General features: G+C 45.7%; 2 protein-coding genes across 15 annotated transcripts in view; one reads left to right on the forward strand and one right to left on the reverse strand.

The window, feature by feature from the left end:
* The window catches only part of nid2a (nidogen 2a (osteonidogen)), a 59,435-nt gene that overhangs the window by 14,927 nt on the left and 20,702 nt on the right, over positions 1 to 23,806 (forward strand). For 2 of the 3 annotated variants that reach the window (XM_078101632.1, XM_040171628.2), the window contains exons 2-7: positions 12,696 to 12,799; positions 14,916 to 14,980; positions 15,409 to 15,832; positions 17,326 to 17,511; positions 17,763 to 17,879; positions 23,690 to 23,791. In XM_078101632.1, the coding sequence (XP_077957758.1) occupies positions 15,626 to 15,832; positions 17,326 to 17,511; positions 17,763 to 17,879; positions 23,690 to 23,791 (612 nt within the window). In that variant the 5' untranslated portion in view covers positions 12,696 to 12,799; positions 14,916 to 14,980; positions 15,409 to 15,625. Of the gene's footprint in view, positions 1 to 12,695; positions 12,800 to 14,915; positions 14,981 to 15,408; positions 15,833 to 17,325; positions 17,512 to 17,762; positions 17,880 to 23,689; positions 23,792 to 23,806 lie in introns of those variants that run through there. The other variant, XM_078101643.1, reaches the window with a different exon arrangement.
* On the reverse strand, positions 1,649 to 11,500 carry ptger2a (prostaglandin E receptor 2a (subtype EP2)). Of its 12 annotated transcripts, none has more exons than XM_040172082.2 (4): positions 11,271 to 11,500; positions 10,821 to 10,945; positions 9,263 to 10,206; positions 1,649 to 4,078 (listed from the first exon to the last, which is right to left on the reverse strand). In XM_040172082.2, exons 3-4 carry the CDS (start codon positions 10,100 to 10,102, stop codon positions 3,812 to 3,814), a joined length of 1,107 nt encoding a protein of 368 aa, XP_040028016.1. In that variant the 5' UTR covers positions 10,103 to 10,206; positions 10,821 to 10,945; positions 11,271 to 11,500; the 3' UTR covers positions 1,649 to 3,811. The 12 variants fall into 12 exon arrangements, with proteins under 12 accessions (XP_040028016.1, XP_077957817.1, XP_040027933.1 ...); XM_078101691.1 differs by having other exon boundaries at positions 9,263 to 10,693; positions 11,271 to 11,471; XM_040171999.2 differs by having other exon boundaries at positions 10,817 to 10,945; positions 11,271 to 11,471.

Below are 23,806 nucleotides of genomic sequence, written 5' to 3' on the forward strand. Positions count from 1 at the left end.
TCTAAAGTCGGACTGGAAGGAACACAGCAGCAAGAAGCTTGGCTTATTTTGGTGCTTTCTCCATCTGGGTTGTGAGTGGCCAAACTGCCGGTGGGAGACCAGCTTCCAAAGTACATCAGTGTGACTCAAAGTAATTTCTCACCACATAAAATGCGCATATGAAAGTGGAAAATATAAAGCATAATGAGGAAGTTTTCCAAAAAGCTTTAAAAACGAACCGATGACAGATCATTCAGATGAAACACTTTGGTACAGGTCTTGGTATAAATAGGACGTTGAGTATATCATCATGACGCTAAATAAAACATTCTACAGCGGCTTAATATCTCTCTCCTCATCTTTTGTATCTTCAGAGTCAGCCTCGACTATTCTACACTCCTTGTAATAAACGTAGTACAGACCACCAACGTTTCAGCTCCTTCCTTCCTGCGCCGCAATCAGCACATAAGAAGACACTGCGTTATCCAATTACACGGACAGGGTTGATTAATTCGCTCATCAAGTACTGCTAATAACTTAATTTGGCTGACGTTCTCCTGACGTCTGGTTGGGCGGTTGGATGTGATTGTTTTCTGGTGGAGCATTAATTTGACAGAGCGCCAACAGGATACGTGTAGTAGATTATGGGTAATTACACAGGGGAGAGAGGAGAGGGGTTGTTAACATGTCATCACATGACGCGAGTTTTCGACAGTGCGGGGGGTTGGAGCCCGAGGCGACACCCGGGTCCCACCCTGGTACAGGTGGGGTGAGCGCAGAAGACGGGGTGCGAAGACTCATAACTCTTATAAATCTCAACCAATGGAAGCGTGAAAAGTGTGAAAGGGGGAAAAAATCTGGGTGGGATTAACTACTAATAGACAGAAGGAAGCGAGCGAGGAGGAGACAGGAGATCGCCGTAGAAACGGGTCCCAGCGTTTAGCGGCTCCAATCCCAAATGATAAATCTGTGTGAATTAGATTACCGGGCATCCACAGGCTCATGTTGGAAGGAGAGGAGAGGAGAGGAGGAAGGAGGAGGGAGGAAACAACGTGATTAGAGTCAGGTTTTTTTCGTCGGGGGAGCCTGGTGAAGAACGGCTAGAAAACAGGAGTGAATAATTGTCATCGCCTAAATGTTCTGCGTGGTCACCTTCCTTCCCACAGGAAACATTTGATATGCATTCGGGTCGATACCGGCTGACAGGACGTAGTTGGACCTTTTTGTTTCTCTCCTGTCAAGTGCAGGTTTGAAATCTCAGCTAAGGCTTTTCAAAATGTGGCGGTAACCATCGAAAAGAAGAATGAGTGTACATATGATCACAAATGTAGCCTCTGCTGGCAAAAAGGAAGCCCGGATCACACAAAGCACTTCCTCTGTGCAGACATGGCCTCGATTGTCAGATGTGGTCAACGCTCACCGTCAAACAACGGCCGACTTTGCTCAGACCGCAGGGGTCTGACACACGCTGTAAACTCACCGTGAAGAGGGGGGGGGGGATTCCTCAAGGCAGACGTAGAGAAACTGAAATTAAAATGTCTAATTGTCAAACGCCACATCTGGAACCCATCTGCAAACTGTGTGTTTGTGTGTGTGTGTGTGTGTGTGTGTGTAGAGGAAAATGGTTACAAGGCAGGTCAGACAAAACAGAAAAAACAAAAAGATGAGATTCTGCTGGATGAGATGTTTATTTACACAAGCCATAAAACACAGACACACACACACACTCAGTGCATTCAGTTTAATCTACAGTACGTTATAAATACAGAGTACAAGACATCCAGGTAGGTAGCATTCTGATTTGACTCCATTACATTTCAGTGCTGTCTGTCTCTCGAACACAAACACACACACACACACTTATTGTAAGCACACAAAAGGACAAACATGCACGTGGGAATATTTGCAATAACGCACAGAAGCCACGCGACAGCCACAGGAAGCAGCGAGATGCCGTCGTAAACGCTGAATGTTTTCATGCCGAGCTGCCCAGTGGAGGCAAATATGCCGCAGTTCTCGCAACACGAGAAAGCAGAATATATTTTCACTGCTCTCACACACACACACACACACACGTGATACTTTAAAAGTGAAAGGACAAAGCCCGTCAATTCAAACTGCTCTGCTGCTCTTTCATAACCCCAGTTACACAAATATTTATTTTTTTCCCAGACAAGTTTATAGAAGGTCCCGCAAAAACAAATCTGTTGAACTTTATCCTCTTCTCTGTTTGAATTTGATTCATTTCCGAGGAAGAACTGCTGTGAAAGTCTCAATCCGTCTCATTGCGTTATGCAGCGTAGTCCGCGATGAATCCTCCTTTTTTAATCAAACCATTAGCGTGAAGAGAACCACCTGCTTCTTCCCCCGAAATCTGGTTTCAGTGAGTCAGTTCGACCCGACATTGTTATAATTTAAATAAGTGAACGTCCTTTGTGCCGCATGAACGATGGACAGAGATGCCGATCAGAGATGTCCCGCAGTAAAAGTCATGCGTAAATTGGGACAAAGGTGGCACGTCTCATAGTTGCCAAATAACTCTTTGGTCACGTGGCGGCGCAGAAGGACCCAGGGAAAGGAATAATTCCTGTTAGGACGAAAACTAAAACATGGCTTTTTTTGTTAAAGGTAAACCGGCTCAATATTATTCATTTGTTATTCATAATATAGCATATAGATTTTTTTTTCCAAAAACCTTTTGACAACTTGTCATGCCCTGCATTTGTTTGAGTGTTTGTTGTTTGTGTGTTTGTCTATATTGGAGGACAGAAAGAGTTTAATTATAATTCAAGGTGCTTTATAAGAGATTGGGAGCATTTTGGCTGAGCTGGCGGTTTGTGGCTGAAGGCGCCAACAGTCTACGAGTTCACCTTTATTCATAATGAACCTCCAAAGAGCAGAAAAGTATTTGGTTTTTTTAAATGTGTTGTTATAAAAGGAGGTTTGCTCCTTAAAAAGTACCACCATTTGCTACATTTCAGTGACATAATCATTTTTTCTATGCGCGTTAGACATATTCTGCAAAAAAGTCTTTGATTTTCAACAAACATTTATATTGTCCCATATGAAGAACCTATTTGTAAAATATTGTTGTGATACATAATATTATATGCCAATACAGGACACGTTAAATTATTCATCCTCAGCAGAACCTTTTGTGTGTTTATCACTCGCTCCCTGAGTGGTTTTGACTTTCTTGTATTCTAGAAAGTCTCTCCAGGCTTCTTGCTCTTTGACCTTTCCAGCAGAAATCCGACAAGGCCTGCGATGGGAACGGTTACCAAAGCAGACCACAAGTGATGAGAGAATGTTCACAACATCATGCCCTGACTATTTAAAATCAAATATTTCAGCTTACTTGTAGTACAATATCAATATACTAGTATGTCATGTCTAGATTACTTGTAAAGTGGCCTACAAAGTAGCCGAGTCATGCTTATAGTGGTTGCTGGGCACGTATAAGTCCTGCGCCCTGCTCTGACGAGCTTCTGCACATGCTTAATACAGCATAGGCTAAAGCTTTCACACTCTTTTTTTTCTTCTACCAGCAGCAGCTTCTTTTTTTCAAATAAACTGGCATAAGAACATAAGCAACAAAGGAGGCATGTCAAGCTTTTCACATGTGTTCACAACATGTAGCCGCAGGGCCGATGTTTTCCCTGTTAGACACGGAGGGCCAATATCTAACGGAAACACATTCATGAAGCAGATAAGAAACGCCACCCGCGCGGGAGGGATGCCGCGGGCCTCTCCGCTTCCATCCAGCGCGGCATCCAAATCCAGAGTCCGATAAATGCAGGCGCGAAATAGCAGGGCGCCGTTGCGGCCATGGTCATAGAATGCTAGGTGTACTCTCCAGCGTCCGGCGAGACAGTTCGAGGTTGGCGGGGCAACTGACAATGGACGACCTAAAAATGGAGCCCCTGAAAGACTGCAGGGGAGCCCGGCACACCGAGGCCCAGCAGAAGTGCGGCACGCCGGGGGAGAGGAGGATAAAGACCCAGGGGTCGATGATGGAGTTGATGGAGATGAAGCGCAGGGCCTTCAGGTCCTCTTGGTGAGACTCGTTGTTATACGAGTTGTTGATGTAAACCCGGATCTGAAAAGGTGGACAGACAGAGAGAGAGAGAGAGGGGGAGGGGGAGAGGGAGAGGGTGGGGTTATAAAATCAGCCCGTCAGCGACAACATGGGGGTAAAATCACACAGTCAACCCTCTAAAGCAGCAGCACATGGATACTGGGACACCCCAAACGTAGGACATCTAATCCCAAAAACTAAAACTAATCCCATTGGCCTTGATGGGAAAATGTTTTTAATTCGGAAAATTCACGCTCCGTGCATGTTCCACACAAAGCGCGCACGCTAACGCTCTCCTCCTCCGGCCCTAAATCCCTCTCACTCATCCCAGGACACACAGGATGTTTGCAGAGAGCACGCCGCCGTTCTAATTCAAACAGGATATTTGATTCCCTGTTGCTGTCGCCTCGCTTGCCTTTCAGCAGGACTGCCGAGGCCAATGTGTGGCGGAAGGGTCACCGGGGACGTGAACATGTGCGCAGGAGATGGATCTCACAAGGGTCAAAAGGACGGCAGAAATAACTCGGCTCGGGGTTTTTCACAGAATAATGAAAACGTAAAACACAACCACGATAAGTGAAACGACAAATATGTGCAGCCGTTAACCTTCTTCCAATCAAATTAAACGAGCCAAAATTAAGATGTTGAAGTGCATTCCGCCTCACTATATTACATACGCGTTGTGAGCCTCTGACCTTCTCCAAATGGCAACCGAACATACAGCTGTTTTTTAGTAGAGCTGCTGAGCAGCAGATTTCATTCATTGCTTCCTGTCTGTGCGTTTTATTACGCCCCCCCCGACCCCCCTTCCACAAGGTTGGGAACCAGCACATTAATACAATCCATGGAAGCTATGACTTGTTTGCATCTTTTTAAAAGCTCTCTCTCTGGGGGGGTCGGAGTTGAACAATGAATATAAAAGTGGAGGAGAAAGTAACGGTGATCTGTTCTCTCTTGTCTTGAAAAATACAACAAAAAAAAAAAAGACCACTCCAATCTCATTAGGCCAGTTTCCTATTAGTCAGCCACAGAACCCCCGGCTGCAGAAGCGTTGCCATGGAGGACAACGACCGCCTTCACCAGCCGATCACACGGCTGTTAAAAAGGAACTGAAAGGGTCCCGCTCGAAAGCAGCCGTTCGTCTGATTTTCCCAAAGTCTTGGTGTTACGCAACAACCTCGGGAATAGTTCTCCGACCACCGCGGTGTCTTTAAATGCAGAGCAGCTGCATCCCGACGCTGCACGAGATCATGACTAGGACGTCTTGCAGAGTTTCATCGGAGAATGCCCGACTTAGATTTATTCCAGTAACAACATGTTTGCGGCCGTGTGGCCTTTTCTTGTTAGGTTTACCGCGATAAAGGAGCCCGTTGTAAATATAGTCAATCCAAAGACGCACGCTTATGTGTTCTCACAGGCCGGAAACTCAAGAATTCCAAAGGTGGCGCGGTAATGGGATCAGGATTCGCCCTCTTCTGCGGAAGTTTGTTCCTACTGAACTGAATTGTGAATTTTGACACATATGAGTTACTCGTCATGTAAAAGGAGAAAATATCCTCAAACCAATCGGATTCCACGACTTGTTTGCTTTTTCTGTTATCTCTCTGAATGTCGGTTCCTTCTTATCTCTCTGAATGTTGGTTTCTTTTTATGCACAAAAAGGCTTTTGTCTGACCTTATCAATGTTTTATACAACCACAGATAGCCGGCGTACAGAAGTGTAATATAATCACTGTGTGTGTGTGTGTGTGTGTGCGTGTGTTGTGTTTGTATCAATAACCTCAGACTGGCATCACGCTGCTGGCTGGAAACTTGTGAGTGTTTATGAAGCTCATGAATGATGTATTGAATTATATCTTGGCAAGCATTCTCACACCGCGTGGAGCAAGCTCACTTCACTCCTGCCACTGGCAGATCGAATCCGCTGATATGAATTTGAAGAATTGTATTCCTGCACAGTCGTATTCCTGCACAGTCGTATTCCTGCACAGTCGTCTTACTGCACAGTCGCGCATGTTAAGATCATGCTGCAACAACATAAGTGGTGTTGTTCTGTAGGAACAGATTCCCGTGGCGGCTGCTGAGGATTGTTTCCCACCTGTATGTTCAAAGGTCTGGGAGGCCACACACGGGTCTTTTCAGGTTTGCTGAGCTCACAAGTCCCCCCCTCTGTAAGAGTCTAATATATAATGCTCTGCCTCCTCTCTCCCTCCCTTCCCTCCCAGCGCAATAACATAATGTGTACTTTGAATGAAATATGGGGAAAGGTAGGCTCCAATAAAAGGTCTGCCAATACGTTATTGTGGCCATTCTGTAGAGGATGTGAGTGAGTTTGATTCCCCCCAGAAGAGGATTGAATGCATGCAGACATTACCGCTGTGGTGAAAGCTCTAGTTACCGTCACCGGGTGTCTGGTAAACGTAAGGGACGCGTAACAAAGACCAAATGAAACACTCAGAGCTTTTCTTGGCTCCCAGCAGTTTAAATCAACAGCGATTTAACAAATATGAAGGAGCACGAGCCAACAGCTTCATTTCTGCTCAACGCAGCTAATGAATGCCTGGAAACGATAACAATTATTATGTCATTTCAAACGGTGGAAAGAATAATAGAAACCCTCTGAAATCAACTCTAGACATTTTAAAGTCCAGTTTAAGTCTGATTTACTCTCGTTTTTTTGTGTAGGGAAATATAAACTGTAATAAGGAGCCGGCCTGTGTGATTCAAATGATGATTCAGATACGTGAGTGGCACTCAAATAAATTCGTCCTTCTCGTGAATCACCTGTTTGGCTGAAGGTGGGAAAGGTCAACTCTGGATGAACTATACGGCCCACGGTGCGCTGCCTGTGCACTCACCGTTTATTAATTCAATTTAAAAATAACCATAAAATGCTTTTAATTACGTTTGATCACGTTTGAATAAGTCTGTTGACTCCAAGCCGAACGGCCGCCGACATTCATATGGAAAAGCAAATAGCCGTTTGACTAATTCATCCCACTGTAAAAAGTGATTTGCCTCATTGGGTGTGTGGATCTGCTGCAGTCGGCTGCCTCCTTTCTGTCCGTCCTTAACCTCACTGTGCCCGAGTCATCCCTCTCACTCCTGATGAGAGACATGAGTGTCCCCATTTTTGTCCTTCACCCGCGTATGGTAGTGCACACCCCAGTTTAAGACACCATCCACGCTTTTCAAAAGATTGTTTTTCCATAAAAGGGAACATATGGGTAATTTAACTATATTTACCTAGTCATCTCTGACTATGGTATGAAACAACGTTTTGTTTTGTCATAAGAAGACATGGATGCAAACATTTCTAATACAAATTTTAAGTGACATTTATTCTGTCATTGAACAACAAAAGCAGGAACTTGAATTAAATAGAGTATTCCCTATGATCACCCTCCTACCCCGACAAAGACGTTTAAAAACAACAGAACGGTTTATGTCTACGTTTCTGTCAGACAATGTTCCAAACTAGCTGCATCCTGGATGCTTATTCTCAACCACATTTTAGTTTCCTGCTTTTGATAAAAATTGTCAAAATTCTCAGGCTTAACTTCCTGTGGAAACTTTCCGGAAACTTTCTGGAAATTGACTGGTAATCTTCCCTAATTACCACCAAAATGAGGCCTCTTAGATCTTGTAGACCGCGGCGCGAGGCTTCACGTGCATTTGTTTTAATCCATTGCAAACATCCCATGGCGGATTCCGTGCTACAGGCGCAGCGTACACCTGGATTTACACAAAAAAACACTGCCATGTGTTTTCAAGAGTCAAAACATCATTGACCGTGAGTGCGTTGGGACTCCTCACAACACAGGGCTCATTAGCGACTTTGAGGTTTGTGTTTGTGATGTCGCGGATGCAATTCAATCAAGCCTGGTGCAGAAATCCTCCCGGACACGAGGCTCGTGACTCTGCATTTCCAGCCACAACCAAGAGGCACCGGGGAACAAGACGGCACTATGATGTAGCTCTCGGTGTTAAAGCGCCCGGGCGTCGTATACTACCGGAAAAGTTATTAATTATTAAAATACTAAGTGACAATTGGTGAAGGGGGAAGGGGAGGGGGGGTTAGAGGCTGTACAACCTGGAGTCTAGCCATCCATCACCCTCTGCTCCAGACTTCATTCTCAGCTTTCAGGTCTTGAGAGAGAGTAACTCAAGTTCATCAATATTGATCCAACTATCTTAAGCCGTGGCGATAAGGTAACGTAACGATAAGGCTGTTTGCAAACAGGGCATCTGAAGAGGCGGCTAGGTGTAGAATTACAACTTCTGAGACGGCCCCGGTCTAAATCGGTTCCTGATGACATCGCTGGTCAAATACCAGATTCCTCACAGGACATTCGCATTCACACTTTGCCCTTGTTAATGATACGATTTCTTCCTTAACCTCCTTCCTCATAGGCATGCGGCTTTCTAGAGGATTCAACATGATATTTACACAATACGTGTCAGATGTCTTTTGCTGTTTTTCTGTTGACTTTGGAAAGATCCACCCATTAACGAAAAACGTTATTTTACGCCACACCTGGCATTAGGAGGGTGTCACTCTGGCATGCAGCTAAATGCAGCTGCCCGGAACGCCCCTTTGACTCATTTCTCACAAGGTCCAGTGGCCAGCTGGCATTCGGGCTGAAGCCGGCTAAATTAAATATGTTGTGTGCCCTAGCTATATTTCTAGCTATATTTCCCACTATAAATGGAGACATCCCAATAGGTTTTGTCCACCATATGTTTCTGATTGTACATGCACATAATAATATTATTTACATGCAACGGTTGTGAAATACATGTTTAAATATGAATAACCCATCATTCACAGACATTAGTTCTTAATATTGATTGTGTTTTATACATGAAAACGCCCCAATGTCAAGATACTTCATGCAAGCACAAGCAGTCTTCAAGACCAGATGTGCTGAAACCACCACACTGTTTGGCTTTAACGAAAGCCAGCAAATATATGAAAGTGATGTATTGTGTAATGTCTAGGGAACGGATGTTGGGTAAAACACCAGTCCCCCAAGACCGCTCATCGAGTTGCTACTTATGCAACAATATTGATTAACTGAATCTTTGACCTAATCAATAAACGAGCTAACCCTTTCGGTCGGGAATTGACCGGATGAACCGGATGAGCTACACACATGAGTGTATATTTCTGTACAGAAAGTGAGTCGACGGCCGCCGTCTTACCACAAGGGGCAGTGTGCAGATGATGAAGATGATGGTCATGAAGACCAGCAGGATGAGATGCTCCACCTCCTCGGCGATGGACATCACCCTGCGCTCGCCGCCGGACCTCGCCGGCATCATCGAGCCGCCGTTCCGCCGCCGCCGCCGGTACATCCGGAACAGCTGGTACACCACGAAGCCGTTGCACGCCACAATGGCCAGCACCAGCACCAGCATGAGGCTGGCGTACAGGTTGGCGTAGACGCGGTGCTTCCTCTCCGCCGGGTTCATGTCGATGAAGCACCAGGTCCCGGGGCAGTACTGCACGTACTTGCCGAATCCGGCGAACGGGAGGAGACCGAAGAGCGTACAGAGCAGGAACACCACGGGGATGGCGATGTAGGCGCACTTCTTGGTGACGTACCGGCTGTACAGGTAGGGGTACCCAATGGCGAAGCACCTCTCGAGCGCCATGGAGAACAGCAGCGACATGGTGGCCAGGCTGAAGAAGGTCATGCTGACGCCGAAGTACGAGCATACGCTGTCGGAGTTCCGGGACATCCCCACCAAGGTGGAGTTGAGCGAGTAGGACAGCTGCACCAGCGGGGTGATGAGGCAGGTGCCCGCCAGGTCGGTGACCACCAGCGCCACGATGAGGACATGGAACAGCGAGCGGCGCCACATGTTCCCGTTCCTCGTGTCCCTGCGCCGGCGGATTTCCAGGATCACCAGGGCCGCCACGTTGCCGAGGACGCCGGCGGCGAACATGATGGCGCTGACCAGCGGGCTCTCTCTGGAGTTGATGTAGAGCTTGCTGTGGCACAGGTCCTCGTTCGCCATCGCGTCGGCCTCTTTCTCCATCGCAAGGGGGGGTGGGGGGGCTGGCCGGCCGGGATTTGAATCAGTCCAATCCAAAAACTAGAAAGTGTCAAAAGATTGTCCCTAAAAAGTAGTCTGCGGCCATCCTGGGTGGACAGAAAGGAAGGAAGAACAACGGAGGTTTAGAGTTGTGGCGGCTACTGATTTGTCAGTTGGTTAACAAAGAATATTTTGATATTTTTTGCACGTAGCGCAAAAGTCACGGAAAGTGACGACAAATCCCGGGTTTCTGAGTTTACAGCTTTTATTTGTATATATTCTACTGCAAATTTGAGGAACCAGTTACCCAAAAATCAACCATCTATCCGACAAACGCGTTTGTTGATGTTCCCGGGGAGATCATTTGTTTCCCAAAGGACAGACAGAGCCCCCCCCCCACCACCCAACCGTCTAATAAAACTGATTCTTTTTTTTTATATGAACTTTCCCTGGCTTGAACTATGCGCCAGTGTGACTTGTGAAACCCGGCGTTGTTCCTCTTCCGTCCCAGTCAACAGTTGTCAGTTGACGATTCTAAGGCTGCGGTTTTTCCAGTTTGCACACTGGATTCGTCTCCTCAAACAGGCAGTTGTGCTGAAGTATGAAGAAACGGATCTTACTCGGTAGAATGTGGAACCCTCCTCCTGTGGTTAACACAACAACCCACTCCTATTTGGCGTGTGTGTGCGTGTGTGGTGCATCAAACAAGTGACTAACCTACTTGCTCAGCCCGACGTGTCTGGCGATGCCTGCTGGAAGTTAAGTTAAGTGTCCAAATGTCACTAATGGAGCTCTGACAGATGTGTCCAGGTGTTGGTTGAGTCGCGCGGTCAGCTGGATGCTGTACTGTCAAATCAAACGTGTGGGAAAATGAAAGTTAGGTCTTTGTTAGAATTCAGAGAGAAACGCTCTTGGTTGTGCACAGAAGACGTGAGACGAGAAGCGAACTGTCCTGCCGTCAAAGAGGGATTCGGATTTAGAAAAAAAAACCATCATTAAAACAACTAAAAAATCAACTAAATACTTATGAATGAACTGATTTAATTCCAACTCTGCGCGGCTCGGGAAAGTTCACCCAGATGTCGTTAACGATTCGCCTGAAGGTCGCTCCGAATGAGAAAGAAATACTCTTCCCCTCACGCGCCGAAACTCATCCGAACCAAGTTCTCACCCACTTGCCCCCCTTCAGCCTCCGCCTCCGCCCCCCACAGCCGCACTGGAGACGCGTCCCCGCAGAGAAATGTGTCCCGACGTGTCGTGCTCTTCCCCGGTGCAGCCGCGGCGTGTTTTGTCTCGAACAGAAACCGGAGGTGCGGTGCGGAGAGGGCGAGGCGCGCCGCGCTGTGAGGAGGTCGGGGATGACTTGGCTCGCGGTACGGGGAACGATGCTGTGACGTCACAGGGAGCGGACACGCCCACGCGCGCGTGCCCACAGGCTCCCGGTGCGAAGACCATGCGGAACTATACGAGTTTCTCATACCAGAGGGATAATTTACTCATTTAAAAAAAATGGTGAAACATGGCTTCTGCTCACTACCGCTCGCTTAGTTAAAGTATTGAAGTATTTTTTGATTTGATTTGATTGATAAAAGCAAGCGATCTACCACTACAATTTTTGGAAGTGTGCCCAGTCACAACAAGTTCATCTTAATTATATCCAAACGATGTATTCAAAAAACGGTCAATTAAAAGCTAACATGGTGATCAAACCCTCACATGGATGGGACAGACATAAATGCTTTTCATCCCACTGATGAATTATGCATATACACATACTATTACCATCAATTAGTGGACATTATTTTAAATATTAATCACAATACTATTACTGTCATCATGAACCAACATCACTCTTTCCTGAAGTCTTTTCTTTTGTGCTTGTAACGGACTGACATTCTGAGGTTACATTTACTGAGGCTCCCGTTGTGTATGTTAATCATCCTATGGGCATGTGTTGTGGTGATGTTTGTGGGAAGGTTGAGGGAACGAAAAGCGGGCGGGTTGTAGAGGAGCACTTGGGTTTGTTGTTTGGTTTGTTTCGGCGTGGCTCACAGTGAACAGGCTTTTTCCTTGTTCATTATGAAATCCTCAGAAGAACGTGTCGTCCAGAGCTTCATTAGCGAGAGTCGCCAGAGTAACAATGTCTGTATGCTTTAACTCTGGTTAATTAATAAATGGGTGAATAAATCAAAATTTAAAAAAAACGTGGGTGGTCCAGAAAAGTCCCACAATGTTACATTTAAATGATGAGAAACCGCACAAAAGCAGCATTTGTGCCCACTGAAAATTTGAATAAAATGTTTTTGAATGATCACTTAATCAACATCCCGCATTACTGGCAAATCATGTTTTGCTGCGCGACTAATCCACTTAGTATGCTGCTAATGAAATATGATTATTATCCACAGATTCTAAATGTACCCGTCTTCAGTCAGAAAAAATCTACAGTTTTGTAAAGTTGTCATGTTTGCCGAACTTGTAAATGTTGTATATTAAATATATATATATATATATATATATATATATATATATATATATATATATATATATATATATATAAATATATATATTTCTATTGTTTTCTCTGATTCAACAGGGAGATGTGCATGCAGATGGCTGCAATTATCATTCATGATAACAAGAACGAGGAGGGGCACTTGCTAAGCAAGTTTTAGGGGAACTTGCTGCGTGGATGGACATGTGAGTGACCTCCCCCACGCCCCCCACACATTTACCATCCGTGTTCACCGTGTTTACTCTGTGTCTTTACATGTGAAGATCACTCTTTGTCCTACAGCAATCACGGGGATTCAAGGCCTTAATTGCTTACCGGGATCGATGGGATGTGTTTTTTTTCGATCCGTGACCCCGTGACATCTTCACAACATTCAAACAATCCAACCGCCCACTTAAACGACATTCCAAATTGCACCATTCCCCTCGTTTTAAAAGGTGACATAAAGGGCAGACGGGATTCCTGAAACGATGCTCGCTGTGAGCCCTTGAGTGTCTTTTATTCAGGCCCATTAAGGAGATCTTAATTAGCACAGTAGGCCATTACACCATCGCCGCTTCCCTGGTGTCTCCGTCTCCCCGTTCTCGTCCACGACCTGGTCAGTCGCTCTGCGGAAGGAGCTCAGACGTGTTAATGTTAAAGTATTGTATAGAGCGTTATGGCATAAGCAGGCAACAGAGTAATTCATGCACAGTCCGCAATTAGCATTTTATATTTGCCTCCTCTTACCTTTCCCTCTTGCCCTCGCCGCTGCCAAAATGCCTCTCCTCTCCCTGGCCTTCCTTTCCTCTTGTTTTCTCTGCTTTGATTCCTGTCGTTTTCCTTGTCTTTTCTTTACTGGCCCTTCATTTTTATTTTGTCTATTCCTCTTGCTTGATTCCCTTCCTTTTCCTTTTATTTATGACTCATCATTTCCAATTTCTTTTGTCTTTCCTTTCCTCCGTTGGTCTCACTTGACTCTTTTAATTTCCCGTCATTTACATTTTTTTAATTATCTTTCCTCTTTCTCCTCTCCTTTCCCTTTTCCTCTTCTCGTACGCGTGGGATCTCTTGAGGGCCCTTGACAGGCTCTGGATCCGTGTGATGATAGAGTTTACTGTGGTAGGCAATCTAAAGTGGCGATCGTCGCTATCTTCCCGTGCTCTTCCTTTAGAAGCGATTCGATCATTCGCCAAGCCTCAACTCCTTCCTTGGCTTAATTTCCCTCCTCACTCCTTCATGTCAAAATAATGTGTGTGTGTTTGGGCAGCCCTCTAATGGTCTTGCATGAATCATTAATGAGCCCATTGATTTTTTGGTGAATATCTCCTATCACCAGCCTGTAATGATACCTGGAATCACACACTGAAATACGGATCAGATGAGTCAACGTTTTCAAGGTCAACGTGTGAGGGAATTGCTATCATTATTTTGCCGTGTTTTTTTCTTGGGATCCGATTACGAGTGTTTTGGCCAAGATGGTGTGACCATTTATAACGTGGAGGACGATGTGACATTTTCCACATGCACAAATTCAAGAGTTTTTTCTCAGACCAAAGGAAGAAAGTCAAATCTGTGGGGTTGACAATGTCAGCCTGACCTTTGCCTCCCCCTACAGGCTGCTCTGAGCAGGTACAAACATCCCCTGTAACGCCACAGGGAGGATTCAATTATAGCGTGTAGGTTTTCAATGGCAACCGCACATTTTAACACGCAAACTATTTTTTGTGTGTTTACTGTCAGAGTACCAGAATCAAGGTTTTTATTGTGAGGTTTACAAGCTGAAATATGAGGGTGTCGAAATATATAGTGACTCTATATGGAAACGGAAAACATATATCTGCAAATATCGTCATCCGTTTTCATTTCATTTTCTAATTTTACTATTCTCGATTTTGCTTCTAGGAGAAGGATTCCTCCTCTGTTGCTCTTTTTGAGGTATACTTGGAGAAACATTAATATGTATTTATGTGCACACATTATGTACATAGATTAACATAAGATGTATACAATCTGTTTTATTTAGTGCAATGTATGTGTTCATGTCATAAATGAATATCTGCAACCAGACGAAGGAGGAGAGAGAAATAACTGAACAGGTAAATAAAGGGTAATAATAATGCAAGATAAATAACTACATAAATAATTATGATTTAAAAAATGTAAAATATAAATTGTAGTACTAACAGGTAAATATAGAAGAGATTTAATTGATTGATAATAAGGGGTTCGGTGGGTCCAACGGGCATCTTCTTGTTTTATTTATTTCATAAAAGTTATAAGAAATAAGTTGTTGATTGCTGATTATTTCATTATTTTCAGATAGCTGCAAATATGATGTGCCACATGTCTGCCATAGGCCGTTGCAGACACTAGGTGGCGCACAGGTAAAAGCATTTTAAGGTGGCATCAATAGAATGTGGCATCACATTTTAAGGTGCCTTTATTGAGTAAATAAGTAATCTAAAAACTTTAAGACTCACAATATTATGGTTTGTGTGACCGATTAAAAAAAACTGGTAAAATACATATTAAATGTCTCCAGCCCACTAAAATTGAAACCAACACACATCTTAATCTGGAGGTGTAGTTATTATCGATATGTATTCAAAGAAATAAATCCATCCATGTTTCCAGTTGCACCTCTGTTTTGTTAACTGTGTACCAATGGAATTCTGGCGTGCGCGCGCACGCTCGTTTCTGTTTTCGCGTGCGTGTAAAAACAACACGATGTCTTCTTTACATTGATGTGAGTCAGATAGAGTTACATCCGGATTAAAACCGCTCTATTTGTCTTCTCTCTAACTCGAGCCAGATGTTACCTCCAGCACCGGCCCTGCTGTCACTCTTAGCCCGCCTCCGACCAATCAGAGCGGGCCTGTCCCCCTCCCCTTCCCGCGGAGCATCCGAGGCTCCACGAACAGGCAGGAGGAGGAGGAAGAGGAGGAGGAGGAAAGTTTCCCCGTCTTTCTCGTTGCCCTGCTCGCGAGCCCATCTGTACCTCTCTCGCTTCTGCTCCCAGCTGCCCCGCGATGGAGAGACTGGGAATGCTGGCCGCGTGTCTGCTGTGCTGGAGCTGTGGCGTGTGCCTGGTCTCCGCCATCCGGCGGACCGACATGTACCCGTACGGGCCCCAGAGCGGCGACCAGGTCCTGGCGGAGGGAGACGATGAAACCTCCAGAGTGCTGCCCCTGTCCCGGCCGCTGACCTTCTACAGGACCCGCTTCTCACAGCTATACGTAAGTGAAGTGCGGGCGTTGCGCCGGTGCGCATGCGCGGCGCGTTGGCCGCCGCACAGAACGGGAGAGTTAACGGCGTGCAGGTGATGTCTGCAAGTGCTGAGCCGCAGTAAAGCCGGGTGGGTTTTTTGCTGTTGTTGCTGTTTCTGCTGCCAGATGATGCGTTTTATTAACGACTGTGTGAAGGTAGTTCATGTCGAGGGAAAGACATCTTGCCACGTTCTGACGTCACCATCAATTACAAATCCAGAGCTAACTTTCTCAACAGATGAAGAATAACTGATATTACAATTGAAAGTATTGCAGGATTAAAATTAACCTAAGTAAAATAAAAGTATCTAAACTACTTATGAATTATGGCCACTGGACAGTGATGTGTCAACCTAAAGTTTTGGGGTAGTTTAACACGCTTACCTTCTCAGAAAGAGGTGTTTTTACTTCACCAGACAGCTTCAGTTAATAGGGACTTTGCACACAGTATTAATACATACAGTCAACTAAAAAATGATGACGTCATGCTAGGGGTTATTGGCTAGAGGTTTCTGATATTTGATCACCCGTTTCGTAAAAATGTCAAGCCATCGCAAGCTCCTTTTGCAATCAGCCTCATTTATAAATTGTGAGAGAATGTGAGAGAGTAAATTTGTGCGTATGTGAACATTCTTGATGTTTTGCACTGCCACTCGCCTTAAGTTATCTTGAATAGGTGAACGGGCCAGTTAGAAGAGATATACATTAGATTGAGCTGATTTAGTTACATGCTAAATGCTTTTTAAATGCATTTTGGCAGAATTACTATCTGAGTTTCCCTATGTGGCTCAAAAGTGAACTGCACATATACATTAAACAAAGTTTGATAACTCTGTTTGTGAAGTGAATAAAATGTTTAACTTTAACCCCTTGAAGCTGCCCAGCAGTTTACAAAGTAGCTTCAGCCGGCCCGCCTTTAGCAACTGGGACATGAGAGGAACTTACACATTAATGCATGCTGCAGTTATTAGACAATAACACACATATATCAGTCTGGAATGGGCCATTCTGCATGAAGAGTTCTTTCCAGTTTTGTACGTAGATTGCGATGATGTTCCCTAACGGTAATTCACAAGTAACGGACAAGCATCTCAAAATCAACACAGAAATGTCCTGGACTGGTTTAAGGAATACTCAAAATTCAAAAACACCGAATGGTATCATGTTCTATTGCAAAAGCAGAATACATCAAGAGGGTCCGGGCACTGAGGACTTTGGGGTGACACAGGAGTTCCTTATGTGTTTCCCGGGGCCCGTGAGGGGCTCTACCGGTGCCCACAGAGGGTCCCAGTGACTTCTGATGGTACACAGGCTAAGACAGCTCCGTGGGTTCATAATGGCGCTGCAGCTATTTCTTTCTGGCCTTTTTTTGACAGTCTTTTTGGGGTCCAGAGGGGTCCTCTTGGAGCCTCGGCGGTAGCTGTCGTTAAACGCCGTCTCTCTCTCTTTCTCTCTGAGTCCAGGTGGCCACCAACGGCATCATCTCCGCCCAGGACCTGCCGATGGAGAAGCAGTACGTAGACGACGGCTTCCCCACGGATTTCCCCGCGGTGGCTCCGTTCCTGGCCGACATCGACACCAGTGGGGGGCGAGGACAAATCTACTACCGGGTGACGGAAACGCCCGGCGTCCTGAACCGAGTGGCCCAGGTCTGTTGGTCCACTGAATCGAGCGAAGGGAATAGCAGTCGTGCAATTGTAAAGTAGGCAGACCGTTGGTCCAGTTTGAACCCAGGTGTAAAAATCTTTTAAGTCACGTGTCGCACGGCGCTTGACTACGGATCTCCTCTTTTCCAGTTCTTCATCCATTAGTTCAATCCATTTTACACTCCACGCCCCCCCCGGCCCCCTCCTTTATTTTCTCTTCCCCGCATCATTCATTCATCCATCTGCTCACCCAGGAAGTGCACCAAGGGTTCCCGGATGCCAAATTCACACCCACGGTTGCCGTGGTCGCCACCTGGGAGAACGTCGCGGCGTATGAAGAGCAAACCCGAACCACCGGACCATCAAGCAAGGTAAGGGGGGGGGCTGATCCATCATCGTCTCGGTATGTTATGGATCGTGTGGTGCGAGAGACACAATCTCAAATTCCTGGAGGACGTGCGTCACTTGCATTGAGCCTGGGGAGGGGTGGGGTCCATCTGTAATTCCCCTGCCCTCCTAATCTGCCTCTTAACCTTTCCAAGGGATTAGAGGTCATCTCCAGAGGTCATCAAAATGCCCCCCTTGCACACGGGTAGACACAAACATGCCTCTGCCGTCAATGCCCACAGTCAGCAGGTTAACACCCGGTTGGAGGACTGATCCCCAGCAGCCCGATTTCCTGTAAATTTCTGCTAATTTAAAAAAATGGGGAAAATGGAAATTTTCCTGAAAATGAAATCAAGTAAATTCATTATTGACATAAGAAACCTCACTTTTTATATTTGGTTAGTGCATAGTTACGTCTGGACCAATATTCAAGTGACATTTTTTTGCGCGTTCAGCTCTCTTTTGCTTTAGGTAATACCTGCAATAGAATAATGAACAATTCATTCATAATTAGGATGGCAATTCCACAAAGTTGCAGACGGATTAAACATGGAAAGGGTCAAATCTGAAGCAACAGAAGCTCAGATATCCTGACAACAAGTCTTTAGCCTGGGAAAACCTTTAAAAGTACTGGATCCTACTTTTACCATAATGCAATGATAGCAATTAAAGCAAAAATTATTGCTCCCTCTTAAGTAAATGTGACCTAGAAGAGAACGAAAAGCTGTGCCGCGGTTCGTATTTGGGACGGACTCCAAAGCAAAGCTGAACTTATCGATCAAACAAACAGTGCTTTGTGGTTCCTGGTGCGTAGCATGTGGGAGGGAGGCATTAAGGGAGTGGTACATTTAAGGGAAAAACCCTAGGAGATCTGTGCGTGTATGTGTGTGTTGTCCCATCTGTTTGTTCCTCCTCTGGACCTTTGCAGTCTGGTTTGTTTTATTCCTCCTCCCTCCTTCTTCCTGATTGATCAAAAGCAAAACATTCTTTCATTTGGTCCAAACGGCGAAACGTTCCGAATACCTGAGGCTCGATTGCAGCGCTGCCAAACGGACCAACGGCTGATTGCATCTCTGGACTCAAAGTCTCCATCCAGTGTTGACAAAATGCTGATTAGAGGCCGGGGTCCACCTTTTGAAAGGGCCGAGAGAGGCTGTGTTTTGTTGTTTGAAAGGGTCTGCGTGGCCGGGATTCGCTTCAGCGGGTCCAGATAGCATCTTTCCTTTGAAGTGATTAGCCCGGAGGTGCAGGGCGGGGCGCGTCGGGGGTAGAGCGGTATGTGTGTGTCAACTGATTAACCTGAGGTGTGTGTTTAGTCGGGATGCGTATTAGGGGTGACCGGGTTGGGGGGGTGGTAGATGAGAGGAGCGGCAGGGGAAGGAAAACCAGGAAAACAGAGGGCAGTAAAGTAGAGCCACGGCCCAAAGAAAGAAGCACGCTAGTGTTTTCTGTGAAATTACCCTTAAACAGGCTATTATCATAATTTGAAAGTAATTGCTCCTACCGAAGCCAATAACACACACTTTGTTGTGCGCACTGCCGTGTTGCCCTAATTTGCCCAAACGACCGGAGCCGTTTACTCGGAGGCCCGGGCCTTCTGTGTGTCGACAAGGCTTCGCTTTGAGCGGCGCATCGCTGATCCGCAGAGATCGGCGCAGAAGCTCGTGTTGGGCTCATTTTCCTGCATTTCACAACGGACCTCTGATGGTGACGCTACGATGATTTGAATCGGAATGTCCATTCTACTCACTAACTCATTACTGTACTTATTTACCCCCGCTTAACAACGTCAATGCTATTAATGTCACTTTGAACGTGTTAGCCCGTTTATGTGACTCTGGCAGCTGAATGGAACCATGTGCGTTAAGGGAAACAGTGCCAGCAGATGACACGCTATACAGGAACTGTGTGTGTGTGTGTGTGTGTGTGCATGTCATATGAGTAGCACTCTCAAATGGAATGGGATTGTAACATTTCACCACAGCGGACCCTTTTCTTTTTTAGGCGTTCTCTTTGAATACACGTAGATGGGAAACGCTGAATGAATAAATGGACTCCTCTGCTGGATTCGGCCCTCGCTTTTTTATTTTGCTTTCTTTACTTCTCTCTCTCTGTCTTTCTTCCGTTCTGTGGCACAATAGGAAGTATTGTTTCTCCTCTGGTTATTTATTGTTTTGTCGGAGGGGGGGGTCCCCCATGCAGTGACACGAGGGGGCGTTTCCTTTAAACATGCTCGCTGTTGTTCAAAGCCTTCTCCCCTTACACTGTTTATTCAGAAAGAAGCTGAGCAGCATGAGTGCGACTTGGACTAATTACCATCCCGGACGTGGTGCTGTGGTGTGTAGTGTGTATGTTCACTGTCAGGATCCCAAGAAAAGCAGCGGCGTTTTTTTTTTTGTTCTTCAGCTGATGAAAAAGGTTTTTGAAAAGCCTCCTTAAGCCGCCACCGTTGTTCGATTTCCTTCAAGCTTAAACGGGGGGTGACAACATAGGACAACAGTGACTGGACCTGGTGTGTGTGTGTGTGTGTGTGTGTGTGTGTGTGTGCGTGTGTGTGTGTGGTGTGTGTGAGTGCCGGTTCCCACGCTGTAGGTAGTTCCGCTTGTAGCATTCTGGTGAGGTTGGCAACTGGCCTGCAGCTGCTCTCTCTCTCTCTCTCTGTGTCTCTCTCTCTCTTTATTGGTGTGCAGCTGCGCCGTGACCGACTAGAAAAAAGTAAAAGAACTGACAACCAACCAACGAGTGCGGTGCGTTTGTCCATCCTCGCCGAAGTGCTCGGGATAATTAAAACAGGACACAGAACATTTGTCACAGCGGGATGAGTCACTTAAATGAGTCAACGGCAGTTTAGCGAAGTAGACAAAAAGTACTCAAAGACAGAGTGAACCAGACAGAAAGGTAAAAACATGGGGAGACCAGACTGAGGGTCAACTTAAGAGGTTTGCCCGCTTGTTCTTCATTTGCATATTGTCCGCTTAAATCCGCAGTTTAGACTTTGTCTTGGTGTCAGAGAAAGACGTCTTGTATTTGGGGATGTTCTGGGGTTTTACCCAGATTTCCAGTCAGCCATCGGATACAAAAGCGCTTGTCTACAAGTTAGTGAAGTTACTTGTTATCTAAACCTGTTAACTTTGGGCAAGCAATACAGTATATGGTAAATTAATATTTGTTAATTAATATGTTTAAACACTCCCCTCTATAAATTCACATTAGTAGGTTTTTAACATCTTAATTCTGTACGGTATGATTAAATAATGCATGATCATCCCTTCTATGGCTGATGTGTAATGTAGCCGCCATGCAAAACCCGAGAATATTCCTATCCCCACTTTACAGGATTGTGATACATTATTCTGCTCTGTAGATGAAACGATCGAAGGGAAAATTGACTCTGTATGAGTATGAATGAATGAATTGCGTTAAGCTGCTTCTACTTGCGTGTGCATTCAAGCTTTTGCTTATTTACGCAGTCTGGACAAACCTTGCTCACCAATGATGTCACCACCGAAACCTTCAGGGACGACCCCGACAACTCACATTTGTTGCGTCCCCGGAGACAATTAACGCCTGTGCGTGTGTCTGGTCAATGTGAGGAGTGTGAGGACACCCTTTTAAAAGAGGTGTAACAGAATGCTTGTGTCGCGGGGGAGGCGGGGGGGGGAGGCGTGCATGCATCCTTGCCTACGCTCTGTCTGGAGGACTTTGATGTGTTGTAGCCTGCTCTTTGTTGTCTTCCAGCTGTGAGTCTATAAAGCACACCGGGAAGACGTTACAGCGCAGAGATGACTCCGGCGCAGGGAATGACCACACAGGCAGAGCAGGGAGCAAGTTACAGTCGGGGGATCTTGGAGGGAAATGCTTGTATATTGTTCCTCTGCCAAGAGTAAGATGAGAGCATCGATAACGCTCCCACGTCCGTACGCTATATATTACAGGGACAGCTCGGCCCATCATCCAAAAAGACATTATGCTCTTACCCGTATCGGCCGTAGATGTCCTGTCTAGCCTTCTCCACAACATATACAAATATATTTAAACACATCTTTTGCAACGGTTATATAAGATAATTCTCAAAAACTTGTTTTTTTGAGAGCAAAGGCTCTCAAGGAAAAGGGGATTACCAAAGACAACAGGGTCCATCCTCTGGGGATCTTGAATGGCAATTTATGTAATTGAGTTGTTGAGATAGTATTGATATGCAGCCAAAGGGGCTCCCTGTTGTGTGTGGACTGTGTACAATAAATCTACTAAACAAACCTAAATGTGCAGATGGGGAGGAGGATAAATATTCTTAATGTGACTCAACTTTTCAGAACTAGTTGGATGGAAACGCATCATAATTTATTGCTCCCCATGTTTCTCCCACTGTAAAGCAGAGCTATGAGCCTTCTCCCATCTCTGCTGACCTCGGTGCGACCTTTCATCCCTCACCCCAAACCCCCTTCCTCCTCCTGCCAGGAAAATGGAGGGAGGAGGGCAGGAGAGATAAAATACAGACATGTAGAAAGGATATTAAGGACAAAGAAGAAGCAGATCCCCTCTTCGTAGCTCAGGCCTCTTCTCCTCCCAAAGACAGGGGCGAAAAAAACAGGACAGAAAGACCCCCCCCCCCCCCCCCCCTTAGTAATTAGAATGAGCCCGGAGGCTACAAAGTCCTCCCCGCCCACAAACAAGATAGTTTAAAGATGTTGGTGTAAACAATTAGGAACACACACACATATGTGGACATGGGAGGGATATAGGTGGTGGGACATCTGTGTTTGCGTTCAGACTTGTATAAACATGTATGTTGTTTGTGTGTGTGTGTGTGTGTGTGCACACCCAGGCCTCACATTATAACAATGTCTGGTTTGCATGTTGTAACATCATCGCGAAAGATGCCCAGACACACAGGAAGACAGCTGTGGAGATCAACATCTGGGCTGGGGGTTGAGAGACAGAGGCGTGCGTGTGTGTGTGTGTGTGTGTGTGTGTGTGCGTACCGATTATCTGATTGTGTCCCAAGGGGAAACAACACTCAGCGGTCTTCCCGTCATTCAACAAATCTGTGCTTTTCCAACTATGGTTTTGTGACGCCACCACTAACGCGTATGAAAGAAGCTCCTCAACTCCACTGTTATCGGATGCATCAGTTTGTACTCACTCAATTTATTTGATCCTAATTTTTGGCAAGATTTGATGTTTGGAAACCCACATCGTCAGTATGTCACTAACTGGCTGTGGTCAAAAGGAGGAGGGAGAGGTTTGTGTGAAGGGTGAGAAGTCCCAAAGTGAATTCCAGCTGACGAAGAGGAGGAGACACGGGTGGAGGGCAGGGGAGGGGAGGATTGAGGCGGTCCGAGGATGTGGCGGCGGTGGCGGCGGTAGAGAATAAGTTGCTCCATTCTTTCGATATACCAGATTCCCCTGCTGATTGGAGGTCAGGGGGGTGGAGGGTTGCATCTGGTGCTTGCTGAAATGACAACTGACAGCAACAGAGAGGAGAACAGCTTTTAAAGTTAAACAGCACTGACGCGATCGGTTACGGAAGCGGTTACGGCGTAGACCCATAGACAGCGTCAGTCTTCCTGACTGAATTTACCAATACTAAATAATTAAAGATTGAATTAAGATTGCAATGGCGGCTACTGTCGGCAGTAAGTGGTAAATACAGGATAGTGGTTCAAGAAAGAAAGAGTATTTTCTTTCTTTCCTCTGCTTTTTAAAATAAATCCATGTTTGAACTACAGTAAGTTTACTGCACTTTTTGTCCGTGTTGTTATTTTGGTTCAGACCGATGGTCTCTCCTCCTCAGGTCAATACGTTCCAGGCAGTAATTGGTTACGATGAGACTGATTCCTACGTTATCTTCCTCTACCCTGAAGGTGGCCTTAACTTCTTTGGGACACGTCCGAAGGTAAACTGGTCATAA

Source organism: Gasterosteus aculeatus, chromosome 1, assembly GCF_964276395.1.
Source record: "Gasterosteus aculeatus chromosome 1, fGasAcu3.hap1.1, whole genome shotgun sequence".
NCBI lineage: Eukaryota > Metazoa > Chordata > Actinopteri > Perciformes > Gasterosteidae > Gasterosteus > Gasterosteus aculeatus.

Bases quoted from the DNA above. Each gene is read 5' to 3' on its own strand.
- ptger2a (XM_040172082.2), bottom strand. From the start codon at position 10,102: ATGGAGAAAGAGGCCGACGCGATGGCGAACGAGGACCTGTGCCACAGC. The intron at 4,079-9,262 runs GTAAGACGGCGG...CCACCTTTTCAG, and splicing joins TCTGCACACTGCCCCTTGTG to ATCCGGGTTTACATCAACAA.